The following is a 25,278-nucleotide window of genomic DNA, read 5'->3' on the forward strand; positions in this document are numbered from 1 at the left end:
CATTTTATCCCAATCTCGTGAAAGTATAACACCCCATCTGCCCGCCAACCTGCCCTAGGCATTAATTTCAGCCCAAACTTCCCCCAACTAGATCATAGGTACTTCATTATTAAATTCTCGAGCAAATTCAAAGTACTTTATGGATATAAATACGATCTAATTAAGACATATATCATTCATTAGAAAACATTAAATATCTTGTATGTACCTTACATATTGAATTACCGAAAAATTTTAGGTCGGGTTCAAGGGTTATTTTCTTTTCACTTAAATATCATCTCGAGCACCTGCACAAACACGATTGAATGTATTAAAATTTCATAATTTTGATCATGTTCGTGGTTTGTCCTCCAAAGGCCTCCAACTTATGTCTCAGTTTAACTTTAATGCACATTTTTCTCGGTATGTTGAATGATGCACTGTCTTCTTTGATTGGATCACGACACTTGCTTGTCTAAGTGTCCATCCTCAGTCTCGCGTGCCCGAACAGATGTCACTTTAGGTCATTACGTTGTACGTGAAGGTCATAATATACTGTCTTCATTGTATGATTGTGAAACTCTCCCCCATTTAAATTTTCACGAGCGCACGGTCACACAATATAACTCAATAATTCATAATTTTTTATTTTTGTAATTACTTGTTGATTGCCCACTTAATTTCATCATTTAATTCCTCAAATATTATAATATAATAAGTTTAGATAAATAAATAAATAAAAGGGAAATTAATTTAATGGAAGCACAATTCGAAGTCTATCCACAATTATAGAATGGTAAATACATTTTTTATTTTCCTTCACTCGCTAACAGAAGTTATTGGTGTTTCCATAGCCCTTCCATATATATATTTGCCTTATTTTTTCTTCATCATTTTCACTATCATTCGCTTTCTCCGTATTTCTGCTACGTTTCTCTCTCTCTCTCTCTCTCTCTCTATCTATCCGCAGTTGTTATTGGTTGCTGATTCTTCTCCGGCGCGTTGCGACGTTTTCTGGCGATTTGCCGGTGAGTTCTTTATGGTTTCGGTGATATATGTGGTGATTTTTGCTCATCGCTTTGTTTTGATTGATGTTCTTTTTTCAAACGCGCGTTTCTGTGTTATTTGTTATTTTGTTTTAATGCGTGTTGTTGATTGCGTTGTTTTGTGCTTAATCTTTGTTTTTGTTTTGTTTTATTTAGTTTGGTTGATTTCTTTTGTTGCTGCGTTAGAAATTGGTGCCGAACTTCCTTCGCGAAACTTGCTGATTGCCGTTGACGTTTTTTGGACGATCTTCTTTGTGTTTTGATTTTCGCGATGAGTGTAAATATGAATTCTACTTGTTTATTTCTTTCATTTTTTAGTGTGATCGATTGCTTTTGTCGCTGCATTAGAATTTGATGTTAGACTGCTTTTGTGAAACCGACTGATTGCTGGTGATGCTTTTGGACTATTTTCATCGCGTTTCGATTTTCGTGATTAGTGTAAATTTGATTTGATTTGATTTGTTTATTTTTTTTTTCTTTTTCAGTGTAGTTGACTGCTTCCGTCGCTGCATTAGAAATTGATGTTGGACTGTCTTCGTGAAACTTGCTGATTACTGATGTTTATGGAGGATCGTCTTCGTGTTTTGATCTTCATGTTGTGTGTAAATTTGAATTCCACCTGTTTATTTCCCTCTTTGTACAATGTGATTGATTACTTTTGTTGCTGTCTTAGAGTTTATAAATTCATGTNAAATTAGGTTGAATTTATTATTTAATAATTATTGATTGAGTTAAAAAAAAATAATAATCTAATTTAAAAAATATCTTAAATCCCTTAAAAAAATAAATATAAAATTTCAGAAGAAAAAGAAACATATAAATTTGAACTACCGAACCAAATGGATGAGATTAGTCAAAAGTTTATTAAATCCTTTACATCGCCACCGTTGGTTTCTAAATCGTTAGCCATCAAACGTCCTGCAACGATCCTCAAGCGAGTACGCCATTTTATCCCAATCTCGTGAAAGTATAACACCCCATCTGCCCGCCAACCTGCCCTAGGCATTAATTTCAGCCCAAACTTCCCCCAACTAGATCATAGGTACTTCATTATTAAATTCTCGAGCAAATTCAAAGTACTTTATGGATATAAATACGATCTAATTAAGACATATATCATTCATTAGAAAACATTAAATATCTTGTATGTACCTTACATATTGAATTACCGAAAAATTTTAGGTCGGGTTCAAGGGTTATTTTCTTTTCACTTAAATATCATCTCGAGCACCTGCACAAACACGATTGAATGTATTAAAATTTCATAATTTTGATCATGTTCGTGGTTTGTCCTCCAAAGGCCTCCAACTTATGTCTCAGTTTAACTTTAATGCACATTTTTCTCGGTATGTTGAATGATGCACTGTCTTCTTTGATTGGATCACGACACTTGCTTGTCTAAGTGTCCATCCTCAGTCTCGCGTGCCCGAACAGATGTCACTTTAGGTCATTACGTTGTACGTGAAGGTCATAATATACTGTCTTCATTGTATGATTGTGAAACTCTCCCCCATTTAAATTTTCACGAGCGCACGGTCACACAATATAACTCAATAATTCATAATTTTTTATTTTTGTAATTACTTGTTGATTGCCCACTTAATTTCATCATTTAATTCCTCAAATATTATAATATAATAAGTTTAGATAAATAAATAAATAAAAGGGAAATTAATTTAATGGAAGCACAATTCGAAGTCTATCCACAATTATAGAATGGTAAATACATTTTTTATTTTCCTTCACTCGCTAACAGAAGTTATTGGTGTTTCCATAGCCCTTCCATATATATATTTGCCTTATTTTTTCTTCATCATTTTCACTATCATTCGCTTTCTCCGTATTTCTGCTACGTTTCTCTCTCTCTCTCTCTCTCTCTCTATCTATCCGCAGTTGTTATTGGTTGCTGATTCTTCTCCGGCGCGTTGCGACGTTTTCTGGCGATTTGCCGGTGAGTTCTTTATGGTTTCGGTGATATATGTGGTGATTTTTGCTCATCGCTTTGTTTTGATTGATGTTCTTTTTTCAAACGCGCGTTTCTGTGTTATTTGTTATTTTGTTTTAATGCGTGTTGTTGATTGCGTTGTTTTGTGCTTAATCTTTGTTTTTGTTTTGTTTTATTTAGTTTGGTTGATTTCTTTTGTTGCTGCGTTAGAAATTGGTGCCGAACTTCCTTCGCGAAACTTGCTGATTGCCGTTGACGTTTTTTGGACGATCTTCTTTGTGTTTTGATTTTCGCGATGAGTGTAAATATGAATTCTACTTGTTTATTTCTTTCATTTTTTAGTGTGATCGATTGCTTTTGTCGCTGCATTAGAATTTGATGTTAGACTGCTTTTGTGAAACCGACTGATTGCTGGTGATGCTTTTGGACTATTTTCATCGCGTTTCGATTTTCGTGATTAGTGTAAATTTGATTTGATTTGATTTGTTTATTTTTTTTTTCTTTTTCAGTGTAGTTGACTGCTTCCGTCGCTGCATTAGAAATTGATGTTGGACTGTCTTCGTGAAACTTGCTGATTACTGATGTTTATGGAGGATCGTCTTCGTGTTTTGATCTTCATGTTGTGTGTAAATTTGAATTCCACCTGTTTATTTCCCTCTTTGTACAATGTGATTGATTACTTTTGTTGCTGTCTTAGAGTTTATAAATTCATGTCTGACTGTCTTTGTGAAACTAGCTGATTGTGTTGATGTTTTTGGAAGATCTTCTTGTTTCAATTTTGGTGATTATTGTAAATTTGAATTCTACCTGTTGATTTCTTTCTTTCTTTAGCGTGGTTGATTGCTTTTTGTTGCTGTGTATGTTGGACTGCATTTGTGAATCTTTTTGATTGCTGTTGATGTTCCTGGAAGAATGATTTTGTAATTAGTGTAACGTAATTTCTACATACCGTGTTACTCTGAACTTAATTCACAGTTTGTGCTCGCTTGGTTTTATCTTTCAGTTCCTTTGTCATGTTGAACTCTATCTGTTGTGCTTAATCTGTGTTTCTTTTGTTTTTGTTTTTTAAATTCATTTACACATATTTTCAGTGTGATTGATTGCCTTTTGGTTTTTCCTCCTATATTAGGAGTTTAAATTAGACTGCCATTGTTAAACTTGCTGGTCACTGGTCCTTGGCGATCTTCTTTGCATTTCAATTTTCATGATAAGTGTAAGTGGAAATTTTACATCCTGTGGGACTCTGAAGCTAATTCACGATGTTTCTGTTTGGTAGTTTTTATCTTTCAGTTTCTTGGCTGAGGTTGTTATGTATTATTCATTGTGTAGAACTTCATTGAATTGCTGGCTTATGTTGGTTTAGGAGGTGCTCTGTACTATCAACCTGTGAACAATAAAATCTTCACATGTTTGTTTGCTTCACTTCAATGTTGATGGAGCTGATATGTTTGTGAACTAGCGATATTATAATTACAAAAGATGTCTTTGTGATTTGAACAACACCAAGAGGCCATATGCTGTACACTATAGAACAAAAGAAGCCTCTATATTCCGCTTGTTTTCAAATGAAAGCTTCAAAACGAGGCCTTAAACTTGATAAACCTATGGGTACCATTCCAATCATAATTCCTTAACTAGGATTCTGAGAGAACACTGCCACAATACCCTTGCCATCCATTTGGGTTACCTCTGTAGAGTGGTGAATGTGAATAATGCTCTTGTTTCTAAATCTGCCCATGATCTCTATTATTCTTCATTATGTTGATTAAGCTGTTTACCTATTCTTTTGAAGACAGATGTAAAGAGGAGGAGAAGTTAAAGAATTTGGATGAATTGGGCATCTTGTTGTTTCTTTTGAAACCATAGCATGCTGTAACCGAAGATTGAAACAAGCAATCATGTCACTTAAGTCGTATCAAAGCCAGGCTGAGCAACTACTTAAGTATCTTGTACTATCAGATCCTGTTGTACCATACATTTCCATTCCCGCAGGCATACTTGCTAGTAAATTGGTACCTCCCCGTCATTTATGGCTCTTTTATCTTGTTGAATGTGGGTCCCTTGCATTCGACTTTATCTTCAATTCAATCATCGTGGTGTTAACAGGTTGATAGTAATATGCTATTAAGTAGTTTCTCTTCTTTGTGTGAGTTTGCATGTCCTCCTCCTCCTCCTCTTCTTCTTTTTGCCTGTCATTTGTAAATCATCCTTTCGTTTCCAGGTCTATGACGTAACTGATTTGATCAGCGGTGTTTACTTCAAGAGTTATTCCAACCTTTCTAGGATTCAGCGGGTGGAGTGGAACAACCGGTAAATGATCATTCCCTTCTTTGTATTGGTTTATTTATTTTTCCTGGTAATATTATTTCGTTTGCTGTTTTTACAGGGCTATGTCAACTCTCCATGCCATTTTCATCACAGCAGCGTCATTGTACATGGTGTTTTTGTCAGATCTCTTTTCTGACCGATATTTTAGCCTTATTACCTTTCGTAGTTCAACAATATCTGCATTTGGCCTGGGTGTAAGTGCGAACTTTGTACTAAATTCATATATATGGCCAACTTTTCTGTTGTTGGACGGTCTGAAAATCAACTTTCATTTTATTTCTCACGTCCACCTATTTTAATTTTAAGCTCTGTTTTAGTTGCCAACGGTAACTCCCATCACCAACCATCATTTCCATAATAGACTTAAAATTTTGCCAATCTAAAACATAATAGACTTCAAATAGATTTAAATTTTGGTGATACTCCTGCAGGTGTCTGCCGGTTACTTCTTTACTGATTTGGGAATGATCTTGTGGTTTTATCCTGCACTTGGTGGAATGGAGTATGTAAGTGCGTTCTCCCTTTAAATATTGCTGGTTATTGTATATTCCTGTCATATTATCTTGTGTGTTCTTTTGGGTAAAACGGTTATGTGGGAAATTTGTTGTTTGTGGAAAATCATAATGTTGTCTTTTCAGGTGTTACATCATCTCCTTTCTCTCTTAGCTGTGGCCTATGCTATGTTGACTGGTGAGGGGCAACTTTACACCTACATGGTTCTCATCTCTGAAACGACTACACCTGGAATCAATTTGAGATGGTAGTTTTCTGTTTGTTCATATCTTTATCTTGTGTATAGCATTTCATCAGAATATGATCTAAAAGAAACAATTCCCTTCGCATAGGTACCTTGACACAGCTGGAATGAAGAAGTCAAAAGCATACCTCATAAATGGGGTTGTGATATTCTTCGCTTGGCTGGTGAGTATAAAATATCTGATTATTATATATGTATTTTGATTTTATATTTCTTTTCAATTGTGCTCCATGGAGAGTTGGGAACAAAGCAATTTAACTTGTATATTACATCAGGTTGCCAGAATTCTTCTGTTCATGTACATGTTTTACCATGTCTACTTCCACTTGAATCAGGTATCATCAATCTCACCTTTTATCAGTTGTTTGGAATAACTTTATAAATGCTTAAAAAGTGTTTTTAATTGCTAAAAATATATTTATATACTTAAAAAACTCAATCCAAACATACTTCATACTAATGGCAAAACATTAACAATCTGTTACTGGCCATATGATAACTTTGTCGCAGTACAAGTCTACAATTGTTTGAAAGAGACTCGTCAGCTTGCATGCATCATATGAACCATGTGCCATATACATATATTTGTTTCCTTCTTTACAAATCAATACAACATTTTTCTTTTATAAGAAAGAATTAATTTGATTGATTATATGAAATTTTAAAAAAATGAAAAAACATGGTAAATTACGAGCTTAATTTCCAAACTTTTTAGATTGGTGTGAAAATGTCCTTTAAGCTTTAAAATTATCTAATATGTCTCAAAACTTTCAATTTTATGTCTTATAGAATTTTATGTCTTATAGAACCTTGGAAGTATCTAATGAGTCCATAAACTTTCATTTTTATATTAATAAGTTGTTCAAACTTTTAGTTTTGTATTTAACCTTCTTTAAAATTCATGAACCTACTAGATAAAACATTGTAAGTTTAATGTCTTACCAAACAATTCTATTAGACACTTTTTAAGTTAAGAATCTATTAACAAAAGCTTGAATCTATTAACAAAAGCATGAAAGCTTAGGGGGAGATATTTTATCTCCTAAGTAAGAAAAAGTATAGATTTGTGAACATGAGATTAGTTTATCAGCTAAAGCATTCACTCATTTATTCGAGGTTGGAACTCCAAATCTCCACTAAATCTGTACTAAAAAAGAAAGTATAGATAGACTTGAGAAGGTTTTGGGGTGTCATTATTTATTTGGAAAATTTTATGATCTCTCTCAAATCAATTCAACAATTTTCAAATTTACCAACCCTTGGTTATGAAACATGGTAATGATTTTTGGATATGGTGTGGGGGAGAGTCCTTAATCATTACTTTTTGTAATTTTCAGTTTGGTATCATTCTTTTGGATCGATCTCCTTTCTTGTAGTTGAGGTCTCTCTCTTTTAGCTTGTTTTTGAAATTTTGATTTTTTTAAATTGTACTTTATTCTTTTCGCCACATAAAGTGTTTTAACAATTTCGATCTTTGGGGTCCCTCTTGTCAAGTTGGAGTTGGTAGTTGAGACTTTTTATTGTTAGTGGCATGCGACACCAATCATGTCTTTTGGGTGAATAATTCTGTGATCATAGCTGTGTGCCATTTAAATCATAGCCTCCATCCAGTCTGATGATTACTTCTAACTTTAAATTCTCATTATTTAATAATTTAACGCTAAAACTTATATTAAAGTTGTCAAAATATTATGACCATAGTTTATTTTCAATGATTTTTTGAAGAAATTGATGTATTTGTTCAATTTGGTAGAGAAAAATAAAGGGAAAAACTCATGTTCTGAAGTTTGTGTTAATGCATTTCCCTTAATCATACAGGTTCTCCAGATGCACGCTTTTGGGCAGCTTTTGGTTTTCGTGGTTCCATTGGTATTATCGGTCATGAACTGTATGTGGTTCGCGATAATATTCAAAGGATTGAAAAAGACATTGGCAAAGAGACAATGAAACAGAAAAACATCTGCTGCTATTTGGGCCAACGTTGTGAGATAAGGTAGTGTTTCAAAATTCTCTTCTTTCTTGCACCACTTGTACATGTTCAAGTTGCAAATCTGTACAATTTCATGTTAATTTTTAGTACATAGATAGCCATTCTAGATCGAAAAATAATGGGGAAAATTTTTTTTTAGCATTATTTAATGCATAATGAATGATTGTTTATTGTAGATTTACAGGATGGGATATTTGCAATCAATGCAAAATGCCTTTGCTGATATAATCTCTCTCTGGTTTGTTTCTGATTTAATTTCTCAAACTTATATATATTTGTGTCAATTTTGTTTAGTTCTTTCGATCTCGCGTCACTGTTTAATTCCTAAATTTTTAAGTGTCTAATAGGTTATTGAATTTTTAGTTGTGTCTAAGAAAGTTCTTTCGATTTTGCGTTAGTTCCTAAATTTTTAAGTGTCTAATAGGTTATTGAATTTTTAGTTGTGTCTAAGAAAGTTCTTTCGATTTTGCGTTACTATTTAGTTCCTAAATTTTTAAGTGTCTAATAGGTTATTGAATTTTTAGTTGTCTAAGAAAATATTTAAATTTTAAAAAATGNTCAAATTTACCAACCCTTGGTTATGAAACATGGTAATGATTTTTGGATATGGTGTGGGGGAGAGTCCTTAATCATTACTTTTTGTAATTTTCAGTTTGGTATCATTCTTTTGGATCGATCTCCTTTCTTGTAGTTGAGGTCTCTCTCTTTTAGCTTGTTTTTGAAATTTTGATTTTTTTAAATTGTACTTTATTCTTTTCGCCACATAAAGTGTTTTAACAATTTCGATCTTTGGGGTCCCTCTTGTCAAGTTGGAGTTGGTAGTTGAGACTTTTTATTGTTAGTGGCATGCGACACCAATCATGTCTTTTGGGTGAATAATTCTGTGATCATAGCTGTGTGCCATTTAAATCATAGCCTCCATCCAGTCTGATGATTACTTCTAACTTTAAATTCTCATTATTTAATAATTTAACGCTAAAACTTATATTAAAGTTGTCAAAATATTATGACCATAGTTTATTTTCAATGATTTTTTGAAGAAATTGATGTATTTGTTCAATTTGGTAGAGAAAAATAAAGGGAAAAACTCATGTTCTGAAGTTTGTGTTAATGCATTTCCCTTAATCATACAGGTTCTCCAGATGCACGCTTTTGGGCAGCTTTTGGTTTTCGTGGTTCCATTGGTATTATCGGTCATGAACTGTATGTGGTTCGCGATAATATTCAAAGGATTGAAAAAGACATTGGCAAAGAGACAATGAAACAGAAAAACATCTGCTGCTATTTGGGCCAACGTTGTGAGATAAGGTAGTGTTTCAAAATTCTCTTCTTTCTTGCACCACTTGTACATGTTCAAGTTGCAAATCTGTACAATTTCATGTTAATTTTTAGTACATAGATAGCCATTCTAGATCGAAAAATAATGGGGAAAATTTTTTTTTAGCATTATTTAATGCATAATGAATGATTGTTTATTGTAGATTTACAGGATGGGATATTTGCAATCAATGCAAAATGCCTTTGCTGATATAATCTCTCTCTGGTTTGTTTCTGATTTAATTTCTCAAACTTATATATATTTGTGTCAATTTTGTTTAGTTCTTTCGATCTCGCGTCACTGTTTAATTCCTAAATTTTTAAGTGTCTAATAGGTTATTGAATTTTTAGTTGTGTCTAAGAAAGTTCTTTCGATTTTGCGTTAGTTCCTAAATTTTTAAGTGTCTAATAGGTTATTGAATTTTTAGTTGTGTCTAAGAAAGTTCTTTCGATTTTGCGTTACTATTTAGTTCCTAAATTTTTAAGTGTCTAATAGGTTATTGAATTTTTAGTTGTCTAAGAAAATATTTAAATTTTAAAAAATGTTGGGAATGTCTTATAATATTTATATAAAAAAAAAAAAAAATTAGACTAAATGGGTAACTAAAACATATAATATGAAATAGAACATTACAACAAAACAATATAATCCACAAAAAGTGTAATAAAATACCTAATAATCCACAGAAAAAGGGTAATTAAAATAGCTAAAAAGCTATGAATCTAATGGGAAAGTGGGAAAGAGGGGTTTCATATGGTTAGGTCCAAATTTGTAAGGTGGGGAGGAAGGGGAAATTGTTTTAGTTGTACAAAATTGAATTGGTATATTTGTGGGGAGGTAGAATTGGAAGAGCTGCTTACATCTTGGCCGCATAATTGTCGTGTCATTGGAGAACGAGTGGGTTTTAGGGATAACGACAGTTCACAGTCACATGCTTCCTCCTGGTCGTCTAACATTTCTTCTGACATTCTGCTTTGCAAGCACGAATCTGAATCCTGCAAAATAAACCAATAAATCAATAAATAAAAAGGTTAAATGTTTAATTTCAAGTTCAGTTTTTTTTTTAGGTGTTATGCATTTCTGAAATTTGAAGTAATTAAATTTAAAATTAACCAATTATGTTATTAAAAAGCTTAAATGATTAATTTTAAGTTTAGTTTTTTTAGGTTTTATGCATTTCTGAAATTTGTAGTAATTAAATTTCATATTAAAACCAATTATGTTATTTAAAAGTTTTGTTTTAGGTTTTCAGAATCTAAAACTGGGAATTTTTTCTGTTCAGGGATACTAATATGAATGAAACCAAAACAATTGAGCTTTTAAATACACATTTTTTCATTTTGTTTCTGGTTGTTTCTGGTCGAAAATATCGAAGTGGTAAGAGTATAAAAGCAACCAACATAAAATTAAAATAATAGTAATATTAATTGTTACCAAATATGTCTAGAATATCAAAAGCTAATAAAAATTTTACCATATAAAGAATATTTCATTCAATGGGTTGATAAGATTTTTTGTATTTTTAAAGTTCAAATCAATTAGCGTCTATATGGTTCTTAAAATTTTAAAATAAATTATCCGTAATTACCAAGTATAGGATTGTACGTCCAATTAAGCGATAATCTTTTCTTGTTATATTGGGAAGGATATTTGAGATCAATGACATGCCGTCCATGCCATAAGCCATTGAAAACAAAGTGATAAAGTTTTCTTGTTTGTTTCTAGATTTAGATAAAAATATTTTTAGAAGTTTGTTATATAGAAAGCACAAATTAATTGGCTGATGTATTAGGGATTTTTTCAAAATTAGAAAAAAATAAATTGAATTCCATATTTCAAATAAAATTTGAAACGTTACTTACCTGTTGAGAAATAATGCTGTCCTTCATGATGGATGAAGATTTGTGTTCTCTTTTACTTCCGTTGAACTCTTCTTCTTCTCTCAATGTCCTGCAATGTATTGAATACACATTTTTTTATATACTATTATTTAATTAAGTTCATGTTACAAACCAAGAGAATTAAATTTCATGTAATTTTTTTATTACTATAAATTAAATAGAATACATTAGATATCTGTTTTCATTATAAAAAAAAAAAAAAGGATACTTTAAACCTTTCGTAATCAACCTAACATTATATAATCCAATTAGTAATTTACTTTAAATTATCTTTTGATTTTTACACCTTTATATATAGAAATTAAGAGGGATTAAACTATAGTTTGATCTAACTTTCACATACATGCTATATAATTTGTAAAAAAATGCAAAGATAGAAGTTATATTTTCCATGTATTTCAAAACTTATTTAATTTATTTCGATCTAGTTGTCTTCAACTTTTCATTGCCCATCCTATCGGTTTATATATTTAATTTATTTTTACAAAACAAATTAAATAAATAAAAGATAGGGGGAGGAGTCGAAGAAAAGCTAGATCGAAATAAATTAAATAAAATTTTGAAGCTACATGCATGTAATCGATAGTATATAACGGTCTACATATGTAGAAGTTTACAAAAATACTTACAAAATACGACAAAACCATTTTATTAAAAAAAAAGATGTCATAATTCATATTGAACTACCGTTAATTTTTTTATAATGTTTTATTTTTTTAAATAAGATTGTGATTCCTTAAATTTTTTTAGTTTTAAATTATTGAATTCAATTTTGAAAACATCCCTAAAAATTTTAAGATAGCAAAATAAAAAAAAATTATAGATTATAAATTTAACCTTCAACAATGAAAAATAAAAAAATAGAAAACAAACTATGATACGACTTTCTGTTATTGAAATTTGTACTCAACTTTTTCCAATTTTTTTATGGTCGTTTTTTCCTTTCTTAAAAAAAAAAATATTTGAATTAAATTTTTTTAAAAAACTACATTTCTTAATTTTTAAAACTTTACTTGATTTTTAAAATTATTATAACAAAATGAAAAAGAAAAAGTGAATAAAAAGTCTTTATAAATTAAATTTTAAATAATAATAAATAAAAAAATAAAAAAATAAAAAAAAGTCATCAAACAAAGTCCCGATGATTATTAAACTCCCGCAAACAAAATGAAACGATTTTTACGGTCATTATAACGGCAGTAAATGATTAGAGGAAGAAAATTGATGAACATACCCACTTGAAGAGGAGACCGAAGATAAGAAGATTTTGATATCAGAAGAGTGCAGCGTTCTTCCTCTTGTCTGCTTCGTGGCTTGTTTCAGCACTACATCCTCGAACCTACTGCTACTGCCCTGCTCTAGTTTCATACTTCTGTACATCTGCCCAAAATGGATAGATAATAAATAAATAAATAATGAAGAACAGCAATTTTACTAGAATACAAAAAGCTATGTACACACTCACAAAGAATAATGGTTATTTACGACTCATGATTAAAAATGAGTAGCGTCGCCATGCACGAACTCGTAATGATTCTACTTCTTTTGTCTTTATTTTCATATTTAATTGAATTTAAAGCCTACTTTTCTCTCCCGCTGTATGGAATGTACCTAACCAAAACTTAATTAATACAATGTTCAAATCCTACCTAGGAAGCTACTACTATTCTTATCGTTGTAGTCTGTTTGGCTTAATGCCATTTTCACATTTAGAGAGAGAGTTTACACGGCTTGATTCAAATATTTGAATAAGTTTCTCGGAATTTTTTTATTTATAATTTGTCTTTTCCGGTTATGAAAATACTTTTCATTACAGATCATGCTCGGCTCATTAGGTTTAACAAATCAAATTTGAGTTTGTGTAATTAGGAGTTAGAAAGTTCAAATCTACTTAACAAACATGCTTGGCTTGTATAGATCCCGTATAAAATGTGCTTATTCTTTTTTAAAACTATGATTTGTGGTAGGTTTATGAGATCAGCAGACTCTAACAGGTTATACAAGTCACAAACTCCAAATTGTAAACGGAAACATCCAGTTGAAGGATTAAATAAGACATAATCAAACAAGACCTTAATTCGTCTGTATTTGTTTTGGTATCAATTCACCATCCAAATACTGAATCAAGCATGATCATACCGGAACTATAAATAGATTTTAAAAAATCGGAGAGGTTTTTTTTTTTTTTTTTTAATGAATTGACGAGAAAATGTAACCGTAATAAAAAGAAATAATCACTCGTGCCAACGATAGCGATGGAAAATTAGCGTTTATCAAAATTTAATTGAAAAGCACCTGTAAATGGCTCTTTATGTGTGATATCTTCAGTCCTTTCACTCCCATCATTTGCAGGATTCTTTTCGGCGTTGCTTCTGCAACAAGTCAGATTTCAGAAAAAAGCAATCAAGATTCCAATACGGACGCATACACTCTCTCTGAAACAGTTTTCTGTTTCAAAGCGTGATGAAAGTAAACAAACCTAATAAATACAACTTACGATTTCTTCCGCCAAGGATCTCGACGGTCTGAACGAAGTACCGATGAAGCTCCGGCGTCCACCGCAGCCGCGGCAGTTCCGATTTATTATACTGTCGAACTCCGATTCTCTCCGATGAACAGGATTTCATCTTCTTTTGCCGAAAAACGAAGAAATCTAACTATGATGATTACTTGTTGCAGAAGAATACTGAATCGTCATACAAAAACAGATGAAGACGAAGAGGAAATGGATCGACCGATCGATATAATCGCTATATAAAATCAGATGAAGACGAAGAGGAAATCGATCGACCGATCGATATAATCGCTATATAAAATCAGATGAAGACGGCATAAACTCTGAAATTCTCCTCAAATTCGTCTATGGAGCTCACAGAAATCGAAGCGAAGAGATAATCTGAGGCGGGAAGCAGCAATTGTGGAAAGCGGAAACCGAAAATCCTCTCTAGTCTAACGCCCTAGACTTTCACACTACGTAGTTTTTATGAACTTCCTTTTCATGTTTTTCTCCTTTTATATTCGGTCTTATAATTCATTTTGAAAAATTCCTTTCGTATTTAATATATATATATATATATATATATATTTAATTTAATGCTTTAGCTACCATCTTTTTGAAAATTTCCCTCCATACTTAATAAATGCTTTAAGCATTTTTTAATTCTTTTTTTTTTTAAAAAAAAAACCTTTTTTTAGTAAATATTTATTTACAACAAATTTTTAGAATTTAGACTACATTATTAAAAAAAAATAAAAATTTGTATTTTGCCAAATTATTATATTTTTATTTCATATTAATTGTGATATCCACTCTGGTTGGGGAGGAGAATGAAACACCCCTTTACATGGGTGCCTTGAGGGAAAGCCCGAAAGAGAAAGTTTAAATAGGACAATATCTGCTACCGGTGAACCTCGGGCGTTACAAATGGTATCAGAGTCAAACACCGGATTATGTGTCAGCGAGGAAGCTCTTCCCCGAAGGGGTTAGACACGAGGCGGTGTGCCAGTAAGGACGCTAGGCCACGAAGAAGGGTGGATTTGGTGGGATCTCACATCAATTTGAAAATAAAGAACGAGTGCTAGCGAGGACGTGGGACCTTGAATGGTGAATTAAACTATTATTTTTAATATAAAATTGTGAAAATGAGAGATTGAACCTCGATTTCATGAGTTTATCCATTTACATCTTTGTTCTGTACTTAAAATCTCAAATTTTAATAAATAATTTGAACAAATACAAAAATATATTAATACGAAAATAGTTTTATTAACTCGAGCCATTGTGAAGTCTTCCAGGTTGGAGAGGGAAACGCAACATTCCTTTAAAGAGTGTGGAAACATCTCCATAGTAAACATGTTTTGAAATTGACGTCAGGTCAAATGAGACAATATCTGGTAGTAGTGGGTTTGACCTGTTACAAATGGGAGAACCATCCATCCTTTACAAGTGTGTGAAAGCCTCCTCTTACTAGACGCATTTTTAAACCTTTGAAGAAAAAACCCAAAAAGGGCAATATCGGCTAGCGATAAACTTGAAATGTTACAGTATCAGAGCTAGACATCGAGCGTTGTGCCAACAAAGACGCTCATTGGGCCCCCAAGGCAGGAGGATTACGAGGGCCCACATCGGTTGGAGAATGAAGCATTTTGTGCACATCGGGCAATGTACCAGCGATGACGCTCGATGGGATCCCTTACTCACAAGTATGTGAAAATCTCTTCCTAATATATTTTTTTAATGTCAAAACCGACAATATCTAGTTGTGAATTTTTAAAATAAATATTTATAGTCTGGGATAAACTTGGGATGTTACAATATCAGAGCTAGACATTGAGCGTTGTGCCAACAAAGACGTTGATTGGGCCCCCAAGGCAGGAGGATTACGAGGGCCCACATCGGTTGGAGAATGAAGCATTCCGTGCACATCGGGCAATGTACCAGCGATGACGCTCGATGGGATCCCTTCCTTACAAGTATATGGAATTCTCTTCCTAATATATTTTTTTAATGTCAAAACCGACCATATCTGCTAGTGGTGAATTTTTAAAATAAATATTTCTAGTCTCCAAATTGAATAAAATAATTTTAAAACACTAAAATTAAAAAATAAAAAATAAAAAAAAAAGGTGGGAAATTAGAAGTCAAAGGCGTAAACTAAAAGAAAGTGATCAAATTCTCCTTTTTTTTGTCTATCAAAAATTTGGTGTGTCAATTAAAGACGGTGCCTACTTTTGTACCCATCTCTCCCATTTCAAAACCTAAGAAAAACATTTAGCCTTTCACTTCCAAAAATTTCCTTTTTTTTTAATGTCTTATATGGTTGAGCCGACATCGATTACGTCTATGTCCATACAAATGTAGGATCTTCGGTCATGTCCTTTTGATCTCGTAAACAAACCTTTTTTATTATAATGATTAGATTGACATCTAACACGTACGTTTATATTCACACTGTAATACGATCAATCATCCCACTTCGACAACTTTTTCACGTGTATCCTCCATAATTNCGACAATATCTAGTTGTGAATTTTTAAAATAAATATTTATAGTCTGGGATAAACTTGGGATGTTACAATATCAGAGCTAGACATTGAGCGTTGTGCCAACAAAGACGTTGATTGGGCCCCCAAGGCAGGAGGATTACGAGGGCCCACATCGGTTGGAGAATGAAGCATTTTGTGCACATCGGGCAATGTACCAGCGATGACGCTCGATGGGATCCCTTACTCACAAGTATGTGAAAATCTCTTCCTAATATATTTTTTTAATGTCAAAACCGACAATATCTAGTTGTGAATTTTTAAAATAAATATTTATAGTCTGGGATAAACTTGGGATGTTACAATATCAGAGCTAGACATTGAGCGTTGTGCCAACAAAGACGTTGATTGGGCCCCCAAGGCAGGAGGATTACGAGGGCCCACATCGGTTGGAGAATGAAGCATTCCGTGCACATCGGGCAATGTACCAGCGATGACGCTCGATGGGATCCCTTCCTTACAAGTATATGGAATTCTCTTCCTAATATATTTTTTTAATGTCAAAACCGACCATATCTGCTAGTGGTGAATTTTTAAAATAAATATTTCTAGTCTCCAAATTGAATAAAATAATTTTAAAACACTAAAATTAAAAAATAAAAAATAAAAAAAAAAGGTGGGAAATTAGAAGTCAAAGGCGTAAACTAAAAGAAAGTGATCAAATTCTCCTTTTTTTTGTCTATCAAAAATTTGGTGTGTCAATTAAAGACGGTGCCTACTTTTGTACCCATCTCTCCCATTTCAAAACCTAAGAAAAACATTTAGCCTTTCACTTCCAAAAATTTCCTTTTTTTTTAATGTCTTATATGGTTGAGCCGACATCGATTACGTCTATGTCCATACAAATGTAGGATCTTCGGTCATGTCCTTTTGATCTCGTAAACAAACCTTTTTTATTATAATGATTAGATTGACATCTAACACGTACGTTTATATTCACACTGTAATACGATCAATCATCCCACTTCGACAACTTTTTCACGTGTATCCTCCATAATTTTACTTACATATATTCAAAAAAACCCGATAACCCAAAAAACTTGATCAACCAACCTCAATTCGTATGATTTGAGTTGGATTGTAAACTTATTTTGGGTCGGGTCGAACTAAAATAACCTAAATTTATTAGTAATTTTTTAAAATACATTTTCACTTATATATACATCATTTTTATTTTAAAAGGCGATAGAGTTGTAAAACTTAATTAAATGCTTGAAAATAAATAAAAATATATTTTTAATAAAGGACTCGAACAACTCGAACTATCCAAACCCAAATATTTTATAGTTGGTTTGAGTCAAATTTATTATTGAATAAAAATTATTTGAGATGTCGACCAATTGAATTTGGTCAACCGGACCTAATCCAACCTCCAAACACTACTAGTTTTGCTCGTTTAATTATAAATACAATCTCCCATCCAAAAAAATAACTATATATTATATGATTAGGTTAAAACCTGATATACGTTAACTATTCTTTCGTTTATAACACTTTCATTATTAAAATAGATCCTACAATAAATTAAATTAAAAAAAAAAAAAAAAACCTTATTATTACCATAAATATATTTAAAAAAAATCACAAGATTTTTCAACGGTCATTCATTTCCAAAGTGAGTTGTCATGAAAAGTTGCACCAATTATTTATGCCTTTTCCATTTGATTGCCAATTGGTGAGAAACTTACAAAATTTAATTTTATTAATTCGATTGACTAATTCAACCTTTTGACCACCCTTTTACACATTTATTGCAACAAATATAAATTAATTAATATATATATATATATATATATATATTATGTTAAAGGGTTTTAAGATAACAAATATTGTAAAAAAACAATTATTTCCAATAATATTTTTTTTTTCATTTTATATGATTTTTTATAATTAATTTTCTCGTAATATAATAATTAGCTTCGTAATCTGACTTTTATAAAATCTTACACATCATTGATGAAATCGTAATTTTTTTAAAAGAAACGTCTTTCGAGAGAATTTTGACTTTTTTACACGTAAAAAAAAATTATAAATATATATTATTAAAAAAAAATTAAAGAATATTTTAAGTATAATTTTGGATAAGACAAATTTAATAATAGTAAGATATTGAAATTTGTGTATATTTAATTATATATATTTAAAGATAAATGACTATGAATTTTCATATACATTTGAATTTTGATTTTTTTGCTTTAATTGAATGAATTTCAATATTATTATTATTATTATAAATACCAATAAATTCAACTCAATAATTTTTTTGCTTCTTTTTTTAATGGAATGCTGGAGGAGCATTTAATGTTAAAGGGTTTTAAGAGGACAAATATTAATTAACTTTGAAAAAAAAAATATCATATTAAATAAAGAAATAATTAAATTCCTTTGAATATAACATTCTAACCTTTTGAAATTATTATATTTCACTTTCAATTAGAAAAATATGTACCTTTTTAGTAAAAAATAATAATAATTACGGTAATGTAATTAATTATCCAAACCAACATAATTATTTATTTATTTTAATTATTGTAGTTAAAAATATATTTTTTAATTAACCATAATTAAAACGACAAAATTATTAGAATCGAACATTAAATAATATCGTCCAAAATTTTGTATAATTAGAATGCAAAAAATTAATTAATCTGAGCGTATTCAATAAATAAAATATTAATTATTAATTTAAATATAATAATAAAAAATAATTTAAAAAATTACATAAATATTGGGTAATGTTTTAATAAAATAAAAGGTGGGAAGAATGTGAAATAAGCAGCAAAAAAACGTTGTTAGCCCTTTGAAAACTCTGACTACTTTTGAAATTTTCTTAAAAGAATTATTTTTTTATTAATTAAAAAAAATATTACCATAATTAGATATTGTAGTAAACAAATAGCTAGTGGATTAATTTTAATTAAAAACGAATTATTATTATTATTATTATTTTAATAAATTATTGATCTATTTTTTAATGGTGTTAATAATTAATGAATTATTAATTATATTTTAATGAAATAAAATAAAATATTATTTATATATAAGTCAAGGAAAAATAAATTAGATTTTTGTTCTTTTTCCACAACCGACCAATTCCAAATTTAAAGATAAAAAAAAATTTAATTTAAAAAAACACGAGTACAAATATAGGGTTGTTAAAATTTAAATTGAATTAAAATATTAAGTAAATTAGAGTTTTATTCCCACAAAAATAAATAAATCTATAATACATCGTTGTTTTAATTAATTAATTTATTTATTTATTTTGAAATTAATTGTTTAATTTTAATTAAATGTTAATGATAAAATAAAAATAAAAATTTTGATTTTGATGCCAAATTATTTTTATTTTGTTATATATATATATATATTAAAATACAAAAATGGAAAAAGTTAATAAGTTGCTTTTTTTAGGTGCGAAAAAAACGAAAATAGAGAAAGAAAGGAAAACGTGATACAAGCCTATCGAACACGTGCTTTTTAAACTTAAAATTTGTGTTTGGATTGAAATTACAAGAGAGGGACAGAGTCGTAATTATTGTTGACAAAAAGTTTCCGACAAAATTTGTCATAAGGAAAATTTCGATAAGTTGAATAATATATAAGTTAGATGAACACGACTCTTCACAATGATATGATATTGTTCGCTTTCAATATAAGCTCTTGTGACTCTGTTTTGTGCTTCCCAAAATACTTCGTACGAGTGAGATAGTATTCATTTATTATAAACCCATAATCATTCTCTAAATTAGTATTTTCTTTATTAGTATATTATTGTATTTAAAAATAAATAAAAATTTATTCTATTATTTTGGTCGAAATTAGTTTACTATTTAAATTAAAATAATAACTATTTTAATTAGTTTTTATTTTTTAAATCAATTTTAACAAATTATAATCTATAATTAAAATAATAAATATTAAAAATTTATGATCAAATTAGAATAAATTAAATTTTTTAAAAAATAATGCTCTTAAAAATGGTGAGAATTTGATAATCTATATTTTTATTTACATTTATTACATTTTGTAGAATAAATGCACCTTTTGAAAAAAAGAAAACACAAAAAAAATAAAAAAAAAAAAGTTTGATTTTGATGGAAGACTTTTGGTTGCAAATTCATGCATATGCCACCATTTTAATGGAAGATATTACTATGCATATTCGGCGCCTACCTTTAAGATTTTTTAGCCCTATATTTAATTCGGTATATAGCTCAAATTTCTTAATTTCTTCTCGTAATTACCATTTTTTTTTTATTCTTTTAACTAATTATAATTTATATACGACAATTTTAAAGAAAGAATGACCCGTCATAATGATCATTATTACTGCGACTGACATATAGTACTAAAGTCGTCGAACATTTAGACTTATTTCTATAAATTTAGGGGACGGGCAACCATACAGTAAAGTGGTCGAACGTCTAGACTTATTGAAAAATTAGGGTTTATTAGTGAATTTTTTAAAAATTAATTGAATAAATTTCATAGTTTTTAATAAATTGAGAAGAAAAAAAAAAGTTTTAAAAATATATAAAAATTAAAATATCAAGAAGTTTGTATCTAAAATAAAAGGTTTTAAAAATTATTATTTTTTAAATATGATTTTAGTCAAAATATAAGTATTTATTTATTTATTATTATTTTATAATATAATATTCTTTGCATCAAAATTTTCTGCCTCAACTGCTCCTCCAACTTTGTCAAACTTTCCACTTTGAAATAAATAAATAAAAAATTGAGCAAGTGGGATTGTAAAATGACCAAAATGCCACTACTCATCAACTAATTATTAGGTAACTCTCCTTCCAACTTCTAAACTCATCCAAATTTCCATTTTGATCAAAATGACCAAAATGCCACTACTCATCAACTAAGTATTGGGGAGGCCCATTTCTCCTAAGCCCAATAGGCCCAATAACAAAATAAAAAGCCCAATAGGATATGAATAAAAAATCGAACCCACATTTTGTAGTGTTCTAATTTGGTAATGTATTTGAAAATTTTAATTTTTAATTTTTAATTTTTATTATTCTCGCAAGGTATCATCAAGATACTTGTTTCAATGTCGATCAAGGTCATGAATTTATTGATTGACGGTTGTTGATGATTTATGATTTTAAGGTTAATTCTATGTATATTGAATTTTAAGTTGACGGGTTGTGATAAATTTAAGTATATCAATATTGTAACGCCTACGATGTTTCGGTTCAATTTTAGGTCAAATAAGGGATGAATTGGTGCCTAATACGACACACCGATATGATGCTAGTTTAACGTACTCTATCTAATACCTAAATCAAACGAGAGAATGTATCGTCTATCGAGAGGTTAGCCTAGAGTTACTGATTGCTTCCAATATTGATCTCGAGAGCATTCTCCCATATCTCACTAATAGATTATTATCTGTGGATGATTAGTGAAATCAAGCAAAGGAGGGGAAGACGACGAATAGAAGCTTAAATGAGCTGCAATCGGTTTAGTTTGCCATCGAGAATCCTTCGTTTCAACGTTACGAATGTATATAAATGTCGTTATATTGGACGATCCGAGGTTCAGATATAAATGGAAACTTTATAATAGACGGTTAATCGTTTTGATTTTAAATTTTATAAAAAGATATTATATAAAAAAATTTAATGCAAATATTNTTTTTTTTTTTTTTTTTTTTTTTTTTTTCTCACGGACTCATAAATTTCTCCGTCACGGTACTGACACCACGCGCCAACGCGCCAAAAAATTCTTTTGCCTGAGTACGTCCTGGCATTCGGTAATACTTGCCACGTCGGTATTCCAGACAACTTAGGCCCACGTGTCAAGGCAGCTATTAGAGAAACAATGTGTGCCAATTATAAGACGCCACGTGGAAAAAGGTCACCCCTTGTATATGATCTTCCCGTGATCCACGGGATATTTCCATTTCCACAACACACAAAGAAGAAGAAGAAGAAACACTGAAGCAGCGCCATGAGGAAAGATGTCGAAAAGGCCAGAGCTCTGACGGAGGCGGTGGCGACGACGGCGACGGATGGAATCACTGCCGAGTCGGAGTTCACGCTTAAAGGATTCAGGAACTTCGTTCGAACGAATCCGAAGTCGGATCGGTTTAAGGTTAAGCGGTTCCATCACATTGAGTTCTGGTGCACCGATGCTACGAACGCCGCTAAGAGATTCTCCTGGGGTCTCGGTATGCCGATTGTGGCTAAATCGGATCTCTCCACTGGAAATATGACTCATGCTTCTTATCTTCTCCGCTCCGGCCAGCTTTGCTTCCTCCTCACCGCACCTTATTCGCCCTACATTGCTGCCGCCGCAAACCTCAGTCCGGAATCTACTGCTTCGATTCCTAGTTTCGACCATTCCGCCTGCCGCGCGTTCGCCGGTAGCCACGGATTAGGCGTTCGAGCAATCGCTCTAGAGGTCGAGGACGCCGAGATCGCATTCAGAACCAGCGTCGCACACGGCGCGAAACTTTCGTGCCCTCCGATTGTTCTCGAAAATCGCGCCGTTCTCTCTGAAGTCCACTTGTACGGCGACGTCGTTTTGCGTTACATTAGCTATAAAAATCCTGTTCCTGGCGATGATGGCGAGAATCAACCAGACGTATGGTTCTTGCCAAAATTCGAGGCCATGGAGGAGATTTCTTCGTATCCGCTCGATTTCGGGATTCGAAAACTGGACCATGCAGTCGGAAATGTGCCGGAGTTGGGACCGACGGTCTCTTACTTGAAAGGATTTACTGGATTCCACGAGTTTGCAGAGTTCACCGCGGAGGATGTGGGGACGAGCGAGAGCGGATTGAATTCGGTGGTTCTAGCGAACAATGAGGAAACGGTTCTGCTACCATTAAACGAGCCTGTGTACGGAACGAAACGAAAGAGTCAAATCCAGACGTATTTGGAGCACAATGAAGGAGCAGGAGTTCAGCATTTGGCATTGATGAGTGAGGATATTTTCAGAACCTTGAGGGAGATGAGGAAGCAAAGTGGCGGTGGTGGATTCGAGTTCATGCCGTCGCCGCCACCGACGTATTACAAGAATCTGAAGAGCAGGGCGGGAGATGTGCTGACGGATGAACAGATTAAGGAGTGTGAAGAATTGGGGATTCTGGTGGATAGAGATGATCAAGGAACTTTGCTTCAGATCTTCACCAAACCTGTGGGAGATCGGTACGTGGTTAATTGCTTCTCTTAAAAACCATGGCGTTTTTTCTTCTGCTATCTTCATTACTACTTCAAAATTTTGCTGAATTTTTCCATATTATATCTTCATAGTTGTAGTCTCTGTATATAACATTGCTGGATTGCTTCCCTATACGCTTTTGAGCTGCAAATTTCTTAGCGAAATTGTAATAGTCCAAGCCCACACCGGTCAGGTATTGTCTCCGTAGGAAGGGTTTTCCGTTCCGTGCTTCCCTTATTGGACTTTCCTTTCCGGGTTTACTTCGCTTTTGAGCTGCAAAGCCCGTAGTGAAATTGTAACGGCTCAAGTCCACAACCAGCATATATGTTCCTTTTTAGGCCTAGCTTCCTCTTTGGGCTTTCCCTCCCAGGCTTCCTTCACTCTTGAGCTGCAAATGTCGTAATGAAATTGTAACCGTCCAAGCCCACACCTAGCAAATACTGTTCTCTTTTGGCTTTCCGTTCTAGGCTTTTTCTCAAGGTTGTGCTACGGAAAGGTTTCTACACCCCTTACGAGGAATGATGCTTCATTCTTCTCTTCAACTAATGTGTGATCTCACACTCCACTCCCTTCGGGGCTAGCGTCCTCACTAGCACACTGCCACCACCTAATGTCTAGCTCTAATACCATTTGTAACAACTCAAACCCACGACCGGTAGATATTGTATATTTTGTGCTTTCTCTTCTGAGTTTCCCTTGATCTGCTAGGGAGAGGTTACCACACCCTTATAAGAAATGTTTCAATTTCCTCCCAACCAATACGAGATCTCATAGAAATTGTCCTGTTTTCTCGAGGTCGATGATGATCCCGTCAGTGGTAGCATAGATCTGTAGGCATAGGTGTTTCTAACCAATCAAAGCTGTAGTACGTGATATTTTGTTTATGTGTTGGTAGATTTAATCCATATAGCTCATAAGTTCATATACATATTTGTGTGCAGACCCACCATATTTATTGAGATAATCCAGAGAGTGGGATGCATGATGAAGGATGATGAGGGTAAAGTGTATCAGAAAGGAGGGTGTGGTGGCTTTGGAAAAGGAAACTTCTCGGAGCTCTTCAAATCCATCGAGGAATACGAGATGACACTTGAACCCAAGCCAGTGGCTGAACCAGCTCCATCCAATATTATAACATCAAACCCAAACACTAACCGTCCAAGCTCACCGCTACCCTAGATAAGATGGTGCCCTGAATTCTAAATGTCGGGACGAGCAAGAGCAGGTTGAATTTGTTGGTTCGGGTGAACAACGAGGAAATGGTTTTTGTTACCATTGTACGAGTCGGTGTTCGGAACGAAGCGAAAGAGTCAAATAGAGCGGATGAGCAGATTAGGGAGTGTGAGTGAAGGGTTGGTGTTCTGGTGGATAGAGATGATCCCTACTGATTTAAAAGTTTCGAATTTATTTTTAGTGTTAAATTTTCTATTTTAGTGTATATATATATATATATGTTTTGTTATTTATGTTATGGAGCGACCCCGAACTTCATAGGTCAGTCTCCTAGGGGTGAGACGAGGAGGAACACCGACCATACGTGGAGGGTATGGACGAGACACGCTCTTTTTCGCTCCAATTAATGAGGTACATCAAATTACTATAGGTTTAGCAATTCTCTATCTAGTCTAACGAACGATAATGTATGCAACTATTTTAGCTCAACTCGACATCAACATGATTTAACACGTACTTTATTAGTATTTAATTGGACGACTAAAATCTCTCGTGTTAATTTGAGATTTTTTTTGTTAATACAAAATTTATATGTTAAATTTGACTTTGTTTG

The 25,278-nt window shown here is 32.2% G+C and overlaps 3 protein-coding genes across 8 annotated transcripts; 2 read left to right on the forward strand and 1 right to left on the reverse strand.

The window, feature by feature from the left end:
* Positions 1-873: 873 nt before the first annotated feature.
* Positions 874-8,273, forward strand: LOC111797737 (transmembrane protein 56-like). 6 transcript variants are annotated; one of them, XM_023680851.1, is made up of 10 exons: positions 2,843-2,976; positions 3,480-3,592; positions 4,763-4,982; positions 5,192-5,280; positions 5,357-5,492; positions 5,730-5,804; positions 5,937-6,058; positions 6,144-6,219; positions 6,331-6,390; positions 7,874-8,273. In XM_023680851.1, exons 3-10 carry the CDS (start codon positions 4,869-4,871, stop codon positions 8,000-8,002), a joined length of 801 nt encoding a protein of 266 aa, XP_023536619.1. In that variant the 5' UTR covers positions 2,843-2,976; positions 3,480-3,592; positions 4,763-4,868; the 3' UTR covers positions 8,003-8,273. The 6 variants fall into 6 exon arrangements, with proteins under 6 accessions (XP_023536621.1, XP_023536619.1, XP_023536616.1 ...); XM_023680848.1 differs by having other exon boundaries at positions 4,767-4,982; XM_023680852.1 differs by lacking the exon at positions 3,480-3,592 and adding an exon at positions 4,100-4,183 and having other exon boundaries at positions 4,767-4,982.
* Positions 8,274-10,057: 1,784 nt separating this feature from the next.
* LOC111797654 (probable transcription factor KAN4) lies at positions 10,058-14,212 on the reverse strand. Its single transcript, XM_023680721.1, has 5 exons — positions 13,762-14,212; positions 13,560-13,636; positions 12,499-12,644; positions 11,226-11,313; positions 10,058-10,358 (listed from the first exon to the last, which is right to left on the reverse strand). Exons 1-5 carry the CDS (start codon positions 13,889-13,891, stop codon positions 10,113-10,115), a joined length of 687 nt encoding a protein of 228 aa, XP_023536489.1. The 5' UTR covers positions 13,892-14,212; the 3' UTR covers positions 10,058-10,112.
* Positions 14,213-22,239: 8,027 nt separating this feature from the next.
* On the forward strand, positions 22,240-25,197 carry LOC111797268 (4-hydroxyphenylpyruvate dioxygenase-like). Its single transcript, XM_023680225.1, has 2 exons — positions 22,240-23,479; positions 24,434-25,197. The coding sequence occupies exons 1-2, from the start codon at positions 22,278-22,280 to the stop codon at positions 24,669-24,671; spliced, it is 1,440 nt and encodes a 479-aa protein (XP_023535993.1). The 5' UTR covers positions 22,240-22,277; the 3' UTR covers positions 24,672-25,197.
* The last annotated feature ends 81 nt before the right edge of the window (positions 25,198-25,278 follow it).

The sequence above is a fragment of the Cucurbita pepo genome, chromosome LG06 (genome assembly GCF_002806865.2).
Source record: "Cucurbita pepo subsp. pepo cultivar mu-cu-16 chromosome LG06, ASM280686v2, whole genome shotgun sequence".
Classification (NCBI taxonomy): Eukaryota; Viridiplantae; Streptophyta; class Magnoliopsida; order Cucurbitales; family Cucurbitaceae; genus Cucurbita; species Cucurbita pepo.